Genomic DNA, 22,924 nt, shown 5'->3' on the forward strand with positions numbered 1-22,924 from the left:
GAGAGTATAAATGACAAGAGGATGCAACAAGTTCTTCGTAATTTTAACCCATATGGAAATTTTAATGAAAATAGAGGCCCAGGGGGTACTCAGAGTATTAATAGAGGCCAAGGAGGCACTCAAAATTTTAATAGAGGAGGAAGTAGTGGCGCCCAAAATCAGAAAAACGGCCAGCCCCTCCCGCATTATGGCGCAGCGCGGGACACGGGGCGAATTGTGCGCCCGGTCTTGCATATTCAGGAATCGGAAGAGAGTTAGACACCGGCCCAGGATTGTCTAGAAGAATATACTCTGTGGCCACAGTTGAATTAAACTGTGAATATATAGCGCCGACAATAATAATTGATGCAAAAGAATTTATTCGCCCAGTGGAAATTATGATAGACACGGGTTGTGAGATTAATTTGATAAAAAGAAGTTTAATTAGAGACGATGTATATGTCAATAAAGAAAAAATTTTAAAGTTAAAAGGGATTACGCCAAGTTTGGTAGACACAATAGGAGAGATAACATCTACACTTGAGGGATTTTCAGTAAATTTTCAGTTGGTACCTGGCAATTTTCCAATAACCAGAGATGGAATTTTAGGATCCGACTTTTTAGGGAGAAATAACATAGATGTTATGTACTCAAAGACATGTTTAAGGTGGGAAAATGGTTATTTACCTTTTCTGCGTGAAGAAACAATGGTAATACCAGCAAGAATACAGCATGGGTTTTATGTTCGAGTGACAAACCCGGAAGTTAAAATACCAGCTATCGAGCTAGAAGAAATCTCACAGTACAGGAGAGAGGATGATGAAGAAGAAATTAATGCAAATGTAGCAGTAATTAGTGTACAGCGAGAGGAAAGAGTTGAAAAGATTCTAGAGCTGATGCAGTCGAAGGATTTGAATGAGGAAGAAATGGACAGTATCAGGGAACATTTCGAGAGACATTCTGACAGATATTATCTACCTGGGGATGAAATAGGGTGTGCTGATGTTTTGAAACATAAAATTCTAACGACAGATGATATACCTATCAACACAAAGCAGTACCGTTATCCTCCACTGTTGAAGGATGAAATAAATAGACAGGTTGATGACCTTTTGAAGAATAACATTGTACAACCATCTCATTCACCGTATAACACTCCTTTATGGATAGTACCGAAGAAGCCTGATGCACAAGGGAATAAACGTTGGCGTATGGTCTTAGACTTTAAAGCATTGAATGAAAAACAGTGGGAGACGTCTTCCCAATCCCACAAATATGTGATATTTTAGACTAAGTAGGAAAGGCACAGTATTTTTCAATTTTTGATTTAGCAGCAGGTTTTCATCAAATTGAAGTATATGAGAAGGATAGGCACAAAACTGCATTTTCTACGGATTTAGGACATTTTGAATTTAAAAGAATGCCTTTTGGATTAAAAACAGCAACAGCAACGTTTCAACGATTGATGCACAGTGTTTTAAGTGGACTGATTGGTATAGTAGCAATTGTGTATGTAGATTACATAATTGTTTTTGCAGAAAGTTTAGAAGAACATATGATAAAGCTCGATAGACTAATGAGTAGGTTGAAAGCTGCAAATTTAAAATTGCAACCAGAAAAATGTGAGTTATTGAGGAGAGAGGTTGCATATCTGGGACACATTATCAGTGCAAAAGGGGTACGACCAGATCCAAATAAAATAATAGCGGTGAAAAATTTTCCTGTGCCGAGGAACATTAAAAACATCAGGCAATTTTTAGGACTAGCTGGCTATTACAGGAGATTTATTCACAAGTTTTCTGACATAGCTAAGCCTCTAACTAATTTGTTAAAGAAAAATTTACCGTTCGAATGGAAGCAGGAACAACAAGAGGCATTTGAAAGGTTAAGAGATGAGCTGTGTAAGGAGCCAGTGTTACAATATCCTGACATGACTATACCATTCGTAGTACGTCCAGAATATTGAATGAAAATGACAAAAAGTATAGTACTTCTGAGAAGGAAGCTCTAGCAATTTTGCATTCAGTGCAACAATTCAGACCATATTTATATGGTAAGAAATTTACACTAGTTACAGATCACAAACCCTTGGTGTGGATGCAGACTGCCAAGGATCCAACTTCGCGATTAACGCGATGGCGACTAAAACTTGAAGAATATGAATTTACTGTAGTATATAAAGCTGGCAAAACAAATATCAACGCAGATGCCCTTTCTAGGAATCCACCTCAAACCGATATGGAAGTTGATAGCAACCAGGCAAAGCAGGTTATGATGTTAACGAGATCTGAAGCTGCAGCAGAATTAAAATCAAAATCTACAGATCAAGTTGACAAGACTCAACCAACTAAGGATATGGAATTAGGAGGAAGACGAAAGGTTTCTCAGAAGAGAAAAATCGCCAGTCGTGATGAAGGGACACAGCCTCTCAGTGCTAATCCAGACCCGAAGAATAAATCTAAAGCTCATAGCTCTGAAAAATCAGAGAAAGTACCAAGATATGCAACGCGGTTCCAGAAAAGGAAGACGCTACAGGCATTGGAGAGGGAAGAAAAGAGTAGAAGAGGTCGCAGGAAGAGCACAAAAGGGTTGGTTGCCAGTAAGATTGCAGCAAAAAAATCATTTGTCAAGAAAAATGTTGCACAAATTCCTCGAAAAAGAGGGAGACCGGAAAAGATCATAGAACTCAGCTCGAGTTCAGAAGAAGAGTTGATGGAGGAATTAGAAGAAGATTCAGATGGAGAAAAATCCAGTGAGGATGAAGATTTAAAAGAAACTGAAGAAAGTAGTAAAAGCGAAAATGAAGAGAAAAGGTCAGACAGCGAAGAAGTACATGAGGAGCTCGAGAAAAGTGAGGAGCATGCCAGTGGCAAGGAAAAAGAGGAAACACCACAGGGCTGGTACAAGTCAGGTGTCTGGGAAGAAATTAGTATAGACGCTGACTCAGAAGATTCAGAGATAGGGGATTTCAGTGAAAAAGAAATTTACAATGAAAATATTGAAAGTGAAGAGGAGCAAGAAGAAAAAATTGATGATAAACCTATGAGATCAGGAAAAGGGAGACGAAGAAGGAAATCCACAAGATGGAGGGTCAAGGAGATTGAAAGAAAGATCCTTATTACCAAGGTTTAAGCATCTTGAAAAGAAAACAATAAAAACAATAAAGATAGGCAAGAAAACACATATTGCAATAATAATAGGAAGAAACTATCAAGAAGATTTTAGATGGATGAAGGATCCTTTTCGAGAGTTATTGAGAAAATTTAAATTAAAAGCAATAGCTATAGCTTTCAGTAAAACAATAAACGGAGTGACATGAAAAAAAATGTTTAGATATATTAAAGATAGTGTAGAAGAAGTCAATACAGTAGTAGTGGTTTGTTTGGGAAAGGTCAGGTATGTCCCATGGAATGAGCATACAGCTGTTTTAGAAGAGGCTCATGCAACGCCAATAGAGGGTCATAAAGGGGTCTCGAAAACTTATCAAAGGATCAGACTTAGACATTATTGGGAAGATATGAAGAGAAATGTACAAGACTATATAAAGAGTTGTGTGTCTTGTCGAATAAAAATATCAGTGCTCTGCAGTGGTCTGGGTGCGACCCGAAAGGTCCACACGACCAACTTCCCAGTAGAAATAATAAAAAAACAATTTGAATAGAACCCGTTTCCATTTTTTATAACAAATGGAATTGTTATAAACGAAATGAGTCTGTTTATATTGATTTGATATGGTTAGTTACTTTATTTCAGTAAGAGAAAAAATTGTGCGTTAGAAGAATTCGAATGTACCTCATAGATCTTTTTTTCTATTATTTACAACGAATTTCATTGTTATACACGAAAAAAGTATGTTTTCATTTATGGCATACGGTTCGTAACATTTTTTTAGTAAACGGAAAAATTATGCGTTAAAAGTACTCATATATATAGAAAGGGTCCCTATTTTTATTGTTTATAATTTAATTTTCTTTTTTTCCAGTTTTTTGATTCTGCCAAAAAAATGGCTTTACCGATTTTCCTGAAAAATTTTTCAGTTCTAAGTTACGTAATTACGCGTCGAATGCAATTGGTCCCACATCGATATCATTTTTTGTATATATATATTTGCACATACGCACAAACGCACATACGCACATGCGCACATACGTACATACACACACACAGACGGCCACGTAAAAACTGTCGATTCATTCTAGAATAGGCTTTCGAATTTAGTTATTATTAACTTTTTTTAAGCAAAAGAAAAAATGACGCGTTAAAAGAATTCAAATATATTGCATAGATCTCTATTTTTGTTGTTTATAACAATAAAAAATTTTTTATTCAAATATTATTATGATCGATAATCATTTGTTATTAACAATGTTCAATCGTTATGAACACAATTTCTTATTATTAACAATAATCATTGACTATTTTATCATCTTCAACGCTATTTTCTCCATCCCAACACAAGTTTAAAATTTCTTTATTGCTGATTTCGTTTTTTAAAAATTTTTCTTATATGAAATACTGTCATCATATTTCTGTACAATTATTCTCAACATTTGATATTTATATTTTTCAAAAGATCTCGAAATTTCGTCTAAAAAATGGTATAATTTATAAATTGCAGAATTTAGGTAGTCCACTATTTTTTCAGTTTTTTGATTCTGCATGAAAAATGGCTGGACCGATCTTGCTGAAAATCTAATCAGTTTCAAGTTACGTAATTACGCGTCGAATGCAGTTGGTCCCACGTTGGTATCATTTTTTGTTCTCGAGATAATCGAGGCGAAAAATAATTCCGAACGCACGTACGAACATACGAACATACGCACATACGCATATACGCACATACGTACATACACACACACAGACGTCCACGTAAAAACTATCGTATTCAACTCTGGGGACCTTAAAACGTGGAGATATGTCAAAATTAGCGATTCGCAAAATCGGACCCATTACTATAACTTCCCACTGGGAAGTTAAAAACTAAAAAGAGTAAAAACAAAACAACCTATGCAGATAACTGATACACCAGATGCAGCATTTGATGAAATTGCATTAGACATAGTGGGACCATTACCAAAGACAGAAGAGGGACATACACATATCCTGACAGTACAAGATTTGTTAACAAAACTCACCATAGCCATACCATTGTGCAAAACATCCTCTGAAGAAATAGCAAGAGGATTGGTTAAAAGAGTAATATGTGTATATGGAGCTCCTAAGACAATTCTCACCGATCAAGGAGTGAATCTGACTAGTAAATTAATGAAAAGGTTAGCAAAAAAATTTAAAATAAAGCAAGTAAGGACAACTGCATTTCATCCACAATCAAATGGATCATTAGAGCGATTACATCACTCATTAATAGAATAATAGGGAAACAGAAGACTGGGATGAGTGGTTAGAGCTGGCCACTTTTTCTTACAATACAAGTGTACATGAAGGGACACAATATCAACCTTTCCAATTAGTTTTTGGACGACCAGCAAGACTGCCATCGAGCAGGGTCGAAAAAGATGATGTAATGACTTATGAAGATTATTTGGTAGACTTAAAGATGAAAATATATGATTTACAACAATAAGCAAGAGGAAACCTGATTCATGCTAAGGAAAAATCAAAGAAATATTATGACAGAAGAGTTAATCAAGTAAGATTCACAGTAGGAGATTATGTGTGTCTAGCAGTAGGTAAGAAATCAGGGAAGTTAGAGAATCAATATGAAGGACCATATAAAGTAATAGAAATAATGCCAGATGGTAATGTACGTATTAAAGTTAAAAATTAAGCAAGAGTAGTGCATCCTAATAGACTTATACTATTAAATATTGATAGTGGCAACAGCGAATAGAAGAAAATTATTCTTGTCATATTTCTTTTTTTAGACTGGTAACGAGATGGATCCAAGTCTAGAAGGGATAAAAGTGGTGGTGCATTTAACGGGTTTCTATGATGAGAACGGATAATTGATACCTAAAGAGATAGCTATAGTAGCGGTAGATGAGCCAATGATAGAAACTTGGGTAGTGGATCCACCTTATGATTTCTTTAAGATGAGCCCTGAGAAGAGAGATAATTGCACGATAAAGGAAGCACTGCTGGGAATTAAATGGACACTAAAGGGGTATGCTTGGAATCAGAGTTTAGAAAAATTAGCAGATATATTAAATAAAGTTGGAGACATTTATGTGATGGGAGCCGAAGTTGAAGAGATAGTGGTACATTATACAAGAAGAGAAGTAATTAATTTACGCATGACTCCAGATTTGCCTTTAGCAGACGAGAAGTGTGCTCATCATACAGTAAAGAATACAGGGGGCAAATGTGCATTGAATATAGCTTATCGAGTAAAGAACAGAATTCTGAGAGAAAGAGTGTTAGTACAAATCAAGTTAGAAGAAAATCTAGGGGGTAATAGTAAGGGAGAAGGAATATATGAAGATATGAGACCATTATTACCTATGAAGAGAATTGCAAGATCAGCAGAAGATGTGATAAAGAAAAGTTTTACAGAGTTGCATAAATTAAAATATAGTCATAGTGTACGACAGAAAATAACTCGTGACTATGAAGAACTACGATACACTCTAAGGTTACAGGGAGCAGGAGAGAGAGAAGTAACAGAAAGGAAAGAGACAGAGAAAAGAGGAAAGCGGGGGAGCTTCACGACTATTCGAACTTGGTTTGCGAGTATAATCATACTCATGCTGGCACAACCTGCAGGAGCCATGTTAGGATATGATTGTGCATCAAGAAATATGAACGTGGCAACTCTTTCATTATTGGATGTAGGAGAATGTCCATCATATTCACCTATGATAAACTCCACCACAGTAAGGCTACAATTACTACAACGCAAGGAATATCAGAGTATTAGGGTGATACAATGTAAGAAAGTGATAAGGCGTGTAGTGATGCACTGTGGTATGCATTCTCATAGTTCTATAGTAAGGTCAGGAAATATCCAATACAGACAAGACGTTGGAGAGGAGGAATGTAGAGAGATGCACAATACGAAATTTGTTAGAGTTGGAATAGAACAGCGAGTATATGGAATACGAGCAAATGACACAACGAATCTTGATATGACATTCGCAGGGAAATTATCAACAAATGGAAACTGTGAAGGATCACATTACAATGACCCATTTGGAAATTGGGAAGAAGTAGTGGTTGAAGGATCTTTAGAAGTACACATACATGATTATTATGCTGAGGTCAACTTGGATAATAATAAAATAAGATTACGGTCAGGTACTACAAGTGTTTTCACCGAAGGTTCGTGCGTAGACTCAGAGCGAGGAAATACCTATTGAAATTTCTTACCTGAAGATAGATGCAACACTGAACGATACGATGTATTGTATAGGAGAAATGCTCAATTAGTAGCTGGAGAGAATGGAGGAGTAAAAGAGACAGTGTATACAATGAAGGGAGATGACGTAGTCTTTGCTATACTAAAAAAGGGACAGCAGTCAGTTTGTAGATACGATTTTGTTCTCACTGAACACCCCAGACTTTTTATAATTCATGAGACAGATGGAGTATTTGCAGAACGAGGCGTCATGTCCAGTGCAAATATGGATATGTACAGTTATGTAAATGCAAAGATAATTTATGTAGAGAGGCACATAAGAGGACAAGTAAAGAGATTGTACCAAGATATCCTGCAGAAGAAATGTGAATTAGAAGTTCAGGTGTAGAAAAACCAATTGGTTTTAGCCACGTTGGCACCTGATGAAATCGCTTATTTATTGATGAAAGGACCAGGATACATGGCAGTGACAGCAGGAGAAGTTGTACATGTAATTAAATGTGTCGAGGTGGAGGTAGCATATCGACCAACGGAAGAATGTTATCATCAGCTGCCAATTTACAGAGTAGGTCAAGAAAAACAGGAATTATTTTTGAGTCCAAGAACACAGATAATAATGCAAAATGGCATTCAAGTAGATTGTGATAAAGTCATACCACCAATGTATAAAATTCAAAATCGATGGTATCAAATACTGAAGGAATCTATAAGAGCCAGAGATCCAGAACAAATCAAACCATCAATGAAGTCAACTTGGAAATACGAACAACCAGGCAATCTAGCGACAAGCGGAATCTACACTCAAAAGGATATAGATAGGTTCAGAGAACATGTAATGTTCCCAGTAGAAAGACCAGCTGTACTTAGCACTATAGCAAGGTCAGTGACTGGTAAACAGACCTATATGCAGGGGATATCTCTAGCAGGGTTGCTAGATAAAAAATCATTAAAAAGAATAGCTGAGAATACCTGGGAAAGGATATGGAGTTCATTTATGGTCTTTGGGACAGCAAGTGCAGGTGTACTAGGATTCATCATGATAATAAGAGGAATTAAATTAGTAATTGACACCATAATACATGGATATGCTTTACATACAGTTTATGGTTGGTCGATTCAATTAGTAGGAGCAGTCTGGAGCTCTGTAACGCATCTGTTATTATACTTATCGCGTAATAAAGAAGAACAATTGAAGAAAGAAAAACCAGTTGAAACAGTAGTAAGAAATAAAGAAGAGCAGGTAGAAGCTCAACAAAAAAGTGACGTCAAGGTTCTCCCAGAACAATACTATCCCAGCCTAAGGGAAGTCCAACATGGGGCATATGTATAAAAAATATATATATACAGAAACAATATATAATGAATGTGTGTATATATATAATGTAAGATGCACTGAATTTTCTTTTGAGTGAGCAAATTTTTCTTTGAGTTATCTTTGCACTGCAAAAAAAAAAGGGGAAAATTTTTTTTTTTGAGAAAGAAGCGAGGTAGTCGAGAGAAAGAGTATCCGCAGTAATGTAAAGAAATATAAATATGTACTTTTTTAGTTAATTGGAAAGATATATAAATACTGATGTGCAGAAAAATATTAAGTTACTATAGTCGTACATGAGAGAGCATCAGTCTAACTAGCTATTTTTTTTGTTGTAAAATTTTTTTTATAGCAAGCAGAAATGGCAGAAAAGGGATCAGCAGAGATAAGTGTTAAGCCAGAAGAAGTAATCAAATCTTCCGTGACTGGGAGTGACTATGCGATAATAGCACGCTTAGCTGAAATATGCAAAGAATACATGAACACTGCACCAACGTATGTAGTAATCGACACACAAAGAAAATTGGTGGAATGCTCAGTAATGGGGATAGAGAAATATGAAAGTAGCTAGACATCATTACGAGAAGCTATAGAGAAAGCCGCGAATAAGCTCTTGAAGGTTGTATTGCAAAGCACTAGTGAAGTCAGATTTTTAACTGATGACTCTTTAAGTGAAACAACCTCATCCAGTAGGTCATCAGAAGAAAGGAAGAAAGGAAAGTCACCTGATGAGACTGAGATTTTCAAGTTAGAACTAGCAAAAAGAATGATGAGAGATATGCGAGGATATAGAGCTAAAATGCACCGAATAAAAAAGAGCTTGCGCCAATTAACTAGCGAGGTGGAACGATTAGATACTCGCTTAGAAGAAGACGAGACAATGGTGGATGTCATTTTGTTTGGAGAAAAGAAAGTGCATTAACGTTGTGAATAAAAAAAAGGGGGGAATCTTTTAAGAGAGTTTTTGAGTTGTTAAAAGCACAAAAAAGGAATTTGAATTGCACCTGAGTGAAAAAAAATATATACATAATCAATTATATTGTAATATGTGTGTTGCAAGATAATGAAAGGGGTAATATTAGTAAGTTAGATTTTGGTGGTAACTATAGCTTTAGAGATAACCAATATAGAGCAACCAGCAGGGATGTATTTTGAGCCAGCGCAGAGAGTATTATTGATAAATCGACAGAGGAAGTTTGCTACTGCATTTGAGCCTAAAAAATTAGTTGACTTGAGACCTGAACCAATTGCAGACACAATCCTAAAATTCAAGAAAATGTGTAGCAAAACAGCCCTGTTTGATGTACAACATCAGTTAGATCTTTATCAGCACACAGAATTAGAGAGAAAAGTGAACTTAAGCTCCTTTTTCTGGTTAGACTCGTACCATACGGTGCCAGAAATAAAAGACGACGAGAAAAGAAGGTTTCAAATAGTAAATTTGGCCCTAGGGAAAATGCATATGGACCGAGATCGGAAAACTGGAGATTTAGGAAATGAGACTTTTGCCTTTAAATCAAAATTCCAAGATGATATAGAAGAGTTAACAGAATTTGAGACTGAGGAAGTAGAAGCCAAGGAATCGAGAATTAAGAAACTACTAGAGGGGAGATGTGAAGGAGAACCAATGTCAGTTGAAGAAATAGAATTGATTGAAAAATGGAAAGAAACGTCATTAGAGTCACGAAGAAAATATCTGGAACTGTTGAGAAAAGCAATTGACATAGTAAATGCAGCAGCAAATGAACAGCTGCATCATTACCTCATAAATTTTAGGAGACTATTTGAGGAAAAAGAAATGAGAGGGCCACACAAAGAATACTTTAATCTAAATGATTTCAACAAAATGATAAGAGTAACAGTGCGTCGCGTGGGAGCGAGAACAATCTTTTTGATCGAAGCACCAGAGGTTGACTTACAGGAATATCACCTGTACGCATTTTATGGCATACCACGATTGCAGTTGAACAAAGGTAAAAGAGAAATGGTTACAATTCAGCCAAGGGCCAAATACCTGATGGTATCAAGTAGTAGAGCATGGTACGCGTTAATAAGTGAAGAGCAAGTGAAGAACTGTCTTAAGACACGAGTTTTTATGGTATGTCCACCAGATTATCCTTTTTACAAGCTACAAGCTACAGCTGAGTATGAGGCGAAGATATTTTTTGGTTACGAAGGGAGAGTACCTGAGGACTGTAAAGTAATAAAAAACTCAAGTCAAGGGATACAATGGCAAAAGCTGGTGAACAGCAAGGGGTGGATATACACTACGTATTACAGAAGAGATGTGAATGTAAGCACTTATCGAGGAGAGATTAGGAAAATAGATGTAGCCGGTACAGGGATAATAGGAGTAGATAGTTGTCACATGATGAACTCAGCAGATACTTTATTATATGGGGAAGTTTTTCAAAATAATACTAAACCAACTGCTATTCATAGGAAACTGTCATTTGATGTGAAGATAGAAAAACCTTCAGAGGCCACAGAAAACTCAAATAAAAGTGCAATAATTGTCAAGACAATTTATAATGAAATCAGTCGACAGATGGAGAAATTGTTAGAGAAAAATAAAAAAATAAGTCAAATAATTGAAAATTCTGAGCATAAAATATTTAAAAATAAGATAATTACTATAGTGCTCAGCTCATTAGTTGGTTTTCTTATTATTGCAGGTTTAGTCAACAAATATTTCCGAAGATCGCGCGAGTTCACAATAAAAAAGACCATTGCTACTCAAGTAGAATTAGGACCAATATATGATGTGCCCAAACCACCGCAGCAAGCTGTAAGATTTACCTTCCCTGCAAGGAGCTATACTGACATTGAAAAAAGAATTACTGAATAAGCCTCAAGCTGAAATAATAGATTTACTAAAATAATAGGAGTTATATTCCCGATAAGCAGAGTATCACCAAGCTGACTTGACTGCTAAATTTTTTTTTGCTAAGGTATTAAGTGTGAAAATTTGCACCATAAGATTTGATTTTTCTTTTTGCACAAAATGAGTGGAATTAGTATTGAAGTTGGAGGACAAGAAGGAACAGAAAATTTTTGTTGTATGTGTAATGATGAAGATTGTCCAATAAATCAATTGGGAAAGGAAGCGTGGAATGTTTTCCAAGAAAAGGCTTGATACAATGGAGACTTTAACATACATACCAAGACTAGAATTGTGTTCATTAAGTTAAGGGGAGAGATGACAATAGGAGAAGATTATGATATACACTATGCAGCTAGACGAGCAGCAGATCAGATGCTTTGGAAACTTCCAGTAATTAAGGCTAGCGTGTTTGGAACAGCAATGTTGGGACAAACTAGTGAGCAAGGTTCTATGCATGACATTACATCTCATCAGAAAGGATATGGCTGCGTATGTCTAGCAGAAGATTGTATGGTTACGCTGTTGGTAAAATTTTGTAAGGCGAAAATAAAACAACATGATCCAAAGTATTTTGTCAGTTGAGGAACAACAACTCTCTCAACAATAGTGTTTTGTGCAGTAGGAGAAGTTTTGACGATGCAGGAGGACTCAAATGCAGACGTACATAGGGCTGCACAGGGTGCTTCAAAAAAAATGATTGAGCGATTTCAATATGCAGAAATGAAGAGAAAAAAGAGTTGCAGGACTAGAAGAGAAGTAAGAGAACAGCATGGCCAACAAGGATCAGGTGTAAAAAGAACAGGTGAAGAGTTACAACTTAGCGTGAGAAATCAAGTAGCAGGTACCACGAGCGTCGAAAGTATTGAGAGAAATCAAAGGGAAATAGAAATACAGCAGTGGTTACTGCAAAAAAGAGAATACTATAGGAGAGTAGCAACCAACGAAACAACAACCCCTGAGAGTAGAAATGAAAATTACAACACACCGATGTTGTGCGTACGATATCTAGGAGGGAGAATTCTGAGCCATGAGTGCAGTATAAAAATGAGCGGAGAAACCGAACTAGCAGCCATTGGTCTTGGAACCACAGAAGCAAAAGCAATTTTCAACTGTTTGGACATCATCATCAGCCAACGTAGTCATCAGCCAAGCTTGTCATCCAGCTACCACTCAAACTAAGAACAACACGAGAAGCGAGATCATCAGATAAGAAGATATTTTTCTCTTGAGTTTTCAAAATAAGGAGGGAGAAGAAAATGGCTAGTGCTGAAGGAGAATGCTGTGTAGGATGCCGTTATGAAGTGTTGAAAATTAGGAGCATGAGGACCTTAGGACAGAAGCCTAAGGTAATAGTTGTGGAAGAGCCGGGAGAGAGAGCGTTGACAGTAGAGCTATGGATTGGAGACAGGTACCAAGTCGGGAGTCATCTAGACATATACGAGGCACTGTTACAAGCGATTCGAGCAGCAGAGGACCGATTGGATTTTGAAGTGACCAGCCTATTGAGAAAACACGATCAACTCAGAGCTTTGCTGGCGCCTTACTGATTCGAGTTTAGCATCAATAGCCATCAGCACTATTTAATCAACACAGAAGCACAAAATGCTAATAAGCAACACATTCACAAAGAAAGGGTTGGGGATCAGCTGGGTCTCCGTGAAATGCAGAGATTGCCGCGAACGTTATTGCAGTGTGACCAAGTTACAAAAGCAGTGTTTGCGAGGTGAGTTCAAGGAGGTCACGTACCATACCAGGACTATCCGAGGAAGTGTACTTGTAAAAATAATCTGTGAAGGATACAAGGCATATGGGTATAGCCACTGCAGACACGCTGCAAAGACCTACACTGCAAGGAAGATGCTGAAGATCTTAGCATGGAGAAAAAGGAAAACCCAACAAAAAGAAGAAAGCACCAAAAAATTGCACCGGCGTTATAGTGTGTAAAAAACATATATAAATAGACATTAGTAGAGACTCTAAGTAAAAAATATATATTATAAAATTGTGAGTTATCCATCGCACTTATATGTCTGTATTGATCTTGTGTATCATGGTTAAGTATTTGTATTAATCTTGTGTGTTATTTATCCTATTTATGTGTTTGCAATACCTGATTTTTAAGGGAATATTATAATCTATTAATAATGCTAGTAATATGTATGTAGTCGAATCAAATATTGGTGTTGTGTGCAAAAAAAAAATATACAAAAAAAAATACAAAGAAAAATACGATAAACAAATAAACCTTTTTTTTTACATAAACAACATTGACACTACCTCGAATAAAACATCCTCAATAGAACACACTACCTCAATAGAATAATACTAATAGCAGCAATTAACCAATAGGACCAATTTAATGAGCATAAGTTTTATATAAAGTTGTAAAGGTAGCAGAGAGTTGAGCGAAGATAAAAACAGGGGAAAATTTAATTTGGATTCGCGTAGTAACCATTGGGATACTAACGCTTCATCCTAAAGTGGGGAGTTATGTTATAACCTGAATTAAAGTCTCTTTTTTTATAAAAATCTTAATAACAAGCGGTAGAAGCAAAGAAATCGAAGTAACAGGAACACAGAGGAAAAAGAAAGTAAGCAGGTAAAGAGAAGAAAAAAATCAATAATAAAAAAATAGAGACGTCGAGAAAAGGATCTACGCAAAGGCAGCTCAGGTAAAAACCATGTGAGAAGGGAAAAATTTGCGTAGATGATTGGAGGAAATTAGGGCTAGGCCTAAATAATTAAATTAATTAAAACTTTGGATTGGAGAACGCCAATCTAGAAGCTTCCAAAGGATGCGCGAAAAGCACCTTAAAAAGCGCGGACTTGGACGCAAGAGACACTCTCTTCCAAATTTTTACTGGGCACGGTGCAAATCCGAACCCAGCTTGATATAATTTTTCAAACTCAGAATACCTTTAAATTAATTCTTGATTCAACTCTAAAATTCAAAGATAAAATTTTGGGCTTGAAATATACACATCTGAGATTAATTAATCCTACGTGGATTTTCTCTCAAATAAATTGCATATTTAAATTCTTTTATTTTAATTTTATTTATCTCTTAACAAAAATTATTAAAATAAAAATCGGGAGTGTAAGAAGGAGGAAGATCAGTCAACTAGAAGGCTTCAACGAAGATTTCCAACGAGCCAACGACAACCTTTCACCAAGACAGCCATAAAACCATAAAATCATCTCAACAACTCCGCACCAACGCCGAGAGCCGAGAATCAAAGCGTCAACCAAACCGAGCAACTGCAGCCTTTCACGCGTATACAATCTTCTGCTACCTAGCTACCTATTTAGCCAAGCTGTAAAACAATTTAGTGAGTAAAAAGATGACAGAAATTAAATGAAGAATTGACTATCATGAAAGCAAATCTCCATCTTTCTTTGAGAAAATTAAATGCACCAGTGTGGTTTGTAAAGCACTAAGAACCTTTCCTATTTCTTTAATTCTCCATCTAAAGTATATTCTGCGTGGTCTCCGCACCCATGGTGAGTAGAGGACGATTGGGCCTTGACTCGAAAAAGAGACTATTCTGTTACTGAGACGTAACAATCATATATAATCCAAATGTATGAAATTTTCGGTAAAAAAATAATATATATGTAGACAACACAAGCGCTAAACCACGTGCGTTCGTTGTGATTCTTGTGTCTCAACTGGCACATACACGGAAAAAGATAGAACATAATATAGACCATGTTAGTGCGACAAAGAGGTGACACTAGCGCACCAATCCACGTGCGTTGTGTTTTGATGCTTGGTCCTAACCGACATAAACATCGATAAAGATAGAATGTAATATAGGGTGTGTTAGTCGGACAAAGAAGCGTTGCAAATCTCATAAGAACAATCTGTTCCACATGCTGTGTCATAATATCAACGGTGCTTTTTAATTTATGAAGACTATAAAAAATATTTATTGACTTTTACAATAGTTGAGTGAAGTAAAAATTATTTTAATAATGAATCTGACGTAAGTAATATATACATATATATATGTTTTAATTTCACACTTTAATTATAATTTCCTAATGGATAAAAGAAAAAAAAATAAAATTGTGATAAATAATTAATTCTTTAGATGGATTCATTTGAATTGGAAGTCAAGGTGATCATCCCTAAAGAGTGGCAGGAATTAACGATCGATAATCATTTGGTTAATCAATTGTTCTCAGCCATGAAGGTGTGGGCGAAGTGAAATGGGACTCCTGAAAATTTCCTTTTTCCGTGTCACAATATCCTAACATCCTTTATCAATGATCCAAAAAATAAAATTTGGATACCCGTGAGAGTGATGGATATTCAATATGGAGAGATGATTATTGAAGATGTAAATTATTTGAATATTATCAATAATAAAGTACAAAATAACAGCATAGAAAGTTGTTTAACATTGTATATCATCACATAAACATTGCTATGTAAATGTAATAAATAATAGCATACAGAATTATATTATAAAACTATCTCTTTGTTTCAGTACATACATTCAGCCGTGGTCTTTTTTTTTCTATAGTGGTTGTACCAAACCAATGGCAAAACATTCATTAAATTGATAAAAAAATTAATTATGCAGTGGAAAGGTATGGAGAGAAAATGAGGAATCGAACTCACTTTTTGTGTATAAATAATACAGTTTGTCTGCTATTATTTAATGACATTGAGCAAACATACGTATTTATACCAACAATTGTTGAAAATCTTTACGAAGAAGATATTATTGTATTCTTCAATAAAGAAGAAAATGCTAGTGACGATGACAATGATGAATTCGACAGTGAATCGGACAGCAATGATGATTATGAAGCCGATAATGAATATGATAACGCTTCTATCGCTGTTGTCATTGATGAAGATGGAGATGTAACTAGTTCAGATAGTGATCGTGCCAATTATAATAATAATTCCTTTGATTATAATGATAATGATGATGATGATGAGGATGATGATAATGACAATTTTAGTGTATAGTTCATTTCAGTTCTTCCTATTTTTTCATCTTTTACAAATTAAAGTTCACTATATTGGAGAAATCATGACAAATGAACAATTTTTTTTTCTATAAATTATTTTTATTGTTTTACTGATCATAATTTCGATTACTATCAAGCTTCCAGAAAAAAAAAAATTTAAAGAAGAAATTATTTTAATTATTAATAATATTAAGATTAACTTTGAAAGTTTTTCTAGTAATTATCTTTACTCATTAAATTTTTATCCGAAACAAGAAACTTTTTGTTTTGGACAATGTGCTATTTTATTTTTTCTATTTAATTCACGATGTTTTCCACATGATAAAGTCTCTATAAAACTTTAAGTTTCAGCATCTTCTTGTTAAATATATTTTCTAATGACTTCAAATTTGGGACTATTTAATGATTTTAAATTAATTTAGTTGTCAATCTTTAATTTCTTGAACTTAGATTCTTCATAATTACCACCTTTATAAGCAATCATTAATCCTTTCGCTCGAGCTTTTGCAGCAATATCTAATAATAATATATTGTAAAATATTTGTATGTCGCCATCTAATGACTATTAGACTAATGACAGTTTGTTAGTTAACGACGATTGCTTGACGATTAGATTGTTTATAGCAACGTGGAGAGAGTTTGTTTATCTCCAGTTTTTGACTGAGACTTGAGTGGGCCAGACGTATTCTTTCTATTTTATTAATAGCTGTCGATCTTTAATAAACTTTTTCTTTATTCATTAGTTTTCTGAAGTTGTTATTTGGACAATATTGATGTTTGATTGGTCTTTATCACCTTTTTTATCACAGAAATCCATTCCATGCACATTGCAGTAGCAGAAGTTTGATGTCTTTCTATCATTATATGATAAATCTTTTTTTTGATACTAATTTTATGAAACTTAGATTGAACTTTGCCATTGAAAACGTCTATAAATCCTGACTCTTTACAGCTAAATTCACCGCTCACCATGAATCCATTCATATCGACTATGTAAAGAATATTTTTCTCCATCGTTGATGACACGTCGTTACGTTTTGATGTTTAAAGAATGAGCTTTCTTTTTAATTTATATCCGATTTTATTTTGTTGGGTTTTATTGACTTTAAAGAAATCTGATACTTATACGTATTTTCTTTTGAACATCATCAAACCATCAAGCTGTAAATAAATTTCTGAGAAGTGATATAATATGAAATGAATCCTTATAAACAACCATAGAATTCAGTGGCGTTGGAGGGTAGTTTTGATCTTGACACAAATAAATGTAAAACAGCTTTCTCGTAGCATTACTACTTGAAAAGAAATGGAGTAAGCATTTGACTTCTTGATTCAAATGTTAAGTAAGTAAATTAAAAAACATCATCTGAGTGATAAACAACGAAATATTGAAAACTAAACAGCTAATGCAATAAAAAAAACAGAAGAGAGTTCAAAAAATGTGTGACTAGAATAAAGATTTGATTGAAATGATGGAAGAAGCATATGTGCTTTTTCCATCATTAAGTGGACCAAGTAAAGATGAAGCTGTAAACAAATGGCTGGAGATAGGAGATGGGAACATTGCATCATTAAATCGACAATTGCGAGGTAGTTTATTATTGGTGAAAAGATAAAAATTCAATCAACAATTTTCATTCTTAGAACACTTTGAGAAAAATTTATCTATGAGCAGAGTTATATGCAGGGAAGGGGGGCCTTCGAAGTGATGATCAACAGCCATCAGTGGTTTGGAGAGATGAAGAAAATTTATTTGAACTGCGAATTTCTACTGGATCAATCGCTAATTTAAAATGAATTTAAGTGGTTTTCTTAATGATGCAAAAATAATTCTTTGTGAGAAATTAAATCAAATCATTGACAATAATGGCAGCATAAAAGTGAACTTTTCTTCGGCATGCAAGTTCAGTAATGTTAAAGATGGGGAATTGATTGAAGAAATAAAATATTTCACAACGCCAAATGAACTATTTATGCCATCAAGTGACATAGAAGGAATTATAGTGATATATATATATATATATACTCATTATTTTTTGATTAATGATCTCTCTAGATTAGTAGTATCTCAAATTTCTGATGGTAAAACAAAAAAATATAAATGTAATCATTGTTTATGTCATCTTAAATTGAAAAACTATTATGATAATCATCACGAAGATTGTCTCAAAATCAATAATACTGCGATCACGTTGTGGATGCTGATCTGGAATGTATACTTGAACCAGATAACAATAGACAGAAAACATATTCCACATGTATAATTGAAGAAAAAAATTTCTTCAAACTCATGAATTATGCTGTTTATGGAAAAACGATGGAGAATGTTAGTGATTATAAAGACATAAAATTAATTATAAAATGGAAAGAAAGGTGTAGAGCACAATCTTTAATATTTCAGCTCAATTGCCATAGCAGTCTTCTTTTCGATAATAATAATATAGCTATTATTGAAATGTGTTGAGAATTAATTAATTCTCAATTTGAATTTGCCAGCTGACAGGAACTTCGGCGGCCATCTTGGGACTGGGTCGATAACCAATCGACCTAATAATCAATAATTCTTTATCTAGTCACTCATTTGACTACTTTTGAGTGTCCCTTTTGACTAATGAAGTTCCTGTCGCCATTCTTTCACTGTTCTCGTTCACGTGTACACGCCATTCTTATTCATTCTTAACAAATCTTATAATTGTGAGTCAATCATCAGTACTAGTGCTATTGTAAATCATCAAAAAATTCAGGCTTTACGCTAAATCTATAATCAAGTAATATTTCACGATAATTCATTGTAAATTCAAGACATTTCATAAAATTCATTTTGCATTGCATTGATAGGCTAACGCCACGTGCACAATCATATTCTTGCTCAACTTGAGAAGCGTGCTGAGCTCGTGTGGGAGGTCAATAATACTGAACACACCAAGTTGAGTATTTTTTAGACATTCAATTCACATTCAGTAATTAAAACTAGACATTCAGTGATTTTGAGCGACATTCAGTCTTCCTAGTGAACAACTCAAGTTCGTCAGTGTATTCAGTGTACCTGTTAGTGCTGAAAATAAAGATATTTTATTTTTGTTATAAAACCTGACTTCCGTTTGCTCTGTTCCGGCACAATCATCCCTATCCTTAAACGGTTAGGTTAATTCACAAGTTGAGATTTTCTCATCAAAATGAAACAACTTGAAATAAAGATCTCTAAGCCAATTTATGTAGGCTTTGCGATTCTTGATTTATCTGAAATATTTATATATGATTTTCATTATAATTATATTGAGAAAAAGTTTAAAAATAATGTTAAGCTATTGTATACTGATACAGATACTTTAATTTATCATTTTATGGATGTTAATATATATGATTGCATAAAAAATGATAATCATATGTATGATACATCAGATTATCCAGAAAATAATGTATATGGTATTCGTATGATGAATGAGAAAGTAAGAGGTTTAATAAAAGATGAAAATAATGGTAAAATTATGACTGAATTTATTGGACTTAAAGCGAAAATGTATAGTTTTGAGGTTCAAAATGAAAAAGATCAAATAAAAGCTAAAGGTGTAAAAAAGGCTACTATTAAAACTATCACGTTTGATGATTATAAAAAATGTTTGTTATATCATACTATTTTGAAAAAAAATGAATATCATGTTGTCAGTAAGAAACATGAAGTATGTACTGTTTCTAGGACAAAAATAGCCTTAAGTTGGCAAGATAATAAAAGACAATTATTAGTTTTTTCAGCAATTTTTCAACTAGATAAATGTCGGGATATTGGACTTCAGTTAATTCTTCCTCATAAAATCCTCCTTCCATCGGTTGGTTTAAATAATCTTTCAATGTATAAGTTACTGGATAAGTATTTTCGACTTTGCTGACAGTGAAAATTTCAGTGGTTCAGTTGGGAGTGTAGCCTTTTTCGAATACATGTTTATATTTGCCAATGCGAACTTTATCGCCAACTTTGAATTTATTTTTCTTTTCAATTTTTACAACGTTTAGCTTTCTATAAACAGTATCGAATATTTGCTTCTTATTGACTGAAGTTACATCCACAGGTTTCATTTTGATGGTATGATGTTTAGTATTGTTATATGATGACAATAGTTTTGGTAACAGATCAATCCATTTATAATTTCTATTAAGGGTGAATTCTTTCCACATTTTATTTTTCAAGGTTCGGTTAAATCGCTTACAAATTGATGCTTTGAGATGCTGAATGTCGAATACATGTTGATTTCGTTTTCTTTCGTGAGTTCTTCAAAATTTCCATTATAAAACTCTTTTCCTCTATCAACATGTATATTTTTTAACTTCCCAGCGGGAAGTTATAGTAATGGGTCCGATTTCACGAATCCCGAATTTTGACATATCTCCCCGTTTGAAGGTCCTCAGAGTCGAATACGATCGTTTTCCAGTGGACGTCTGTGTGTGTATGCACGTATGTGCATACGTTCGTTCGGAATGTTCCTAGTCGGTTATCTCGAGAACAAAAAATCATATCGATGAGGGACCAATTGCATTCGACGCGTAATTATGTAACTTAGAACTGATTAGATTTTCAGCGAAATCGGTCCAGCAATTTCTTTTGCAGAACCAAAAAAACCAGCAAAAATAGAAAACGACCTGAAATTTGCAATTTATAAATCGTACTATTTTTTAGACAAAATGAAAGAATTTTAAACTTGTGTCAGGATCGAGATAACAACATTAAAGATGCTAAAATAGTCAATAATAATTGTTAATGATATAATTTTTTCTTTTATTAAAAAAATGTTACCAACCGTATGACATAAATAAAAACATACTTTTTTCGTTCATAACAATAAAATTTGTTATAAATAATGAAAAAAAGGATCTATGAGGTATATTTGAATTCTTTTAACGCACAATTTTTTCTTTTACTGAAATAAAGTAACTATATATATATATCAATCGAAAAAAAACACACTCATTTTGTTTATAACAATTCCATTTGTTATAAAGAATGGAAAACAAGATCTATGCAACATATTTATTAACGGTATTAGGCATCTAATTAATATATGATTCGAACTTCACGGAGTTCCTCAATAATTGACACTATTGAATTCTTTAGGCGCGTTGAGCGTTTTGGTAGAGGGTAAAATCCTCGGTTCGCGTCACCGACATGCTAATGATAATAGTGTTATGTCCGACTTTATGGTTACAATTCTTCTTTTCTTTTTTTTGGTAAACCAAAAAATAAACGCATACTTAATTTACCGACACGCTGACAAAATAATTTTTGTCTTTGACGGAAATTGAGTTTCACGCTTCCTCATGAGAGAATTTATTTCCCATGCAGAAACCCGAAACCCTTGCTTAATGGAAAAATTCGTTTTGTTTAAATTTTAGGTTCTCAAGCTGACTAAGCTGAGAAACAGGTCTTTATTTTCGCTACCTTACAAAATAGCGGCTATATTTAAATAAAAGGAATTTCATTGTAAGTACTTTTTAAACAAAACGCTGAAATCGGAAGCGCTTACGATGCTCTATCGTTCCGGTCTTCTCGGAAACCCCCGGCGACTTAGACCAAGTACCGAGTCTACCTGTAGACTAAACAATTTTTATCGGGGCTTTTTGTCACTGACCAGAGATTAGTCAAGACAGCCCGCGTACTTAGCGTCGCGAGAATTAAATGACGTCAGTTAGCGCAACGACGTCGAACGCGTTTTATTAAGTTGAGATCTCAGTTCAGTTTGTGTGTAGGATATCTATCTTCACCTAAAAAAAAAAAAAAAGGTAAGGTGCACAATTTTCCCGCTATTCGAGGAAAAGTCACTCAGCAAGACAGGGCCAGAGGGATAGAGTCCTTCTGAACGATCCCTAAATTAAAAATAAAAATAAAAAGATAGAGGAATTCTGTCCTCTATCTGAGATTAACGTACGTCCGCGCCTCCTGGGCCAAGTTCATACCGAGCGCTTCCAACGCATCTCATAAATTTAGATTTAATTTATCATAAATTTAATAAATCATAAATTTAATAAATTTGAATTAAATTTCTGCAGTAGGTAAAATTTCAATCTTAATTTTTCGCGCCTTTTTATTTATTTAAACTTTAATAAAAAGTCGGACGTAACAGTTAATTTTTGGTGGCAGCGGTGGGATCAAGAAGATCCACTTTTCCTTCTCCCCCTCTTGCAGTGACTTTTTCTATAAGAATCGCACTTTTAGAATTTTGTTTGTAATAAAGAAAGGAAACTTTTCTCGCGCGTGCTCCATTTGTTTGTGTTTTTTTTGACGAATAATTACTAAATAAAATTCCCTCCAAATCGAAAGTTTCCGTCTAGGAAAAGAGCGAGAGAAAATTGGTCTTTCTGTTCTTTTAAATCTTTTTCAAATATTTGATCTACCCCATTTTAAATTATTTGACCATAAAAATCCGGGTTTCCGTCAGTTACGCCCCGATAAACTTGA

General features: G+C 34.4%; 1 protein-coding gene across 1 annotated transcript; it reads left to right on the forward strand.

Annotated features, from left to right (window-relative positions):
- Positions 1-2,076: 2,076 nt before the first annotated feature.
- On the forward strand, positions 2,077-3,111 carry LOC118070494 (glutamic acid-rich protein-like). Its single transcript, XM_035089120.1, has one exon. The coding sequence runs from the start codon at positions 2,077-2,079 to the stop codon at positions 3,109-3,111; it is 1,035 nt and encodes a 344-aa protein (XP_034945011.1).
- The last annotated feature ends 19,813 nt before the right edge of the window (positions 3,112-22,924 follow it).

Source organism: Chelonus insularis, unplaced genomic scaffold (genome assembly GCF_013357705.1).
Source record: "Chelonus insularis isolate UGA/USDA-ARS -01 unplaced genomic scaffold, ASM1335770v1 contig_61_pilon, whole genome shotgun sequence".
Classification (NCBI taxonomy): Eukaryota; Metazoa; Arthropoda; class Insecta; order Hymenoptera; family Braconidae; genus Chelonus; species Chelonus insularis.

Excerpts from the sequence above, each read along its gene's own strand:
- LOC118070494 (XM_035089120.1), top strand. The coding sequence starts at position 2,077 with ATGCAGACTGCCAAGGATCCAACTTCGCGATTAACGCGATGGCGACTA.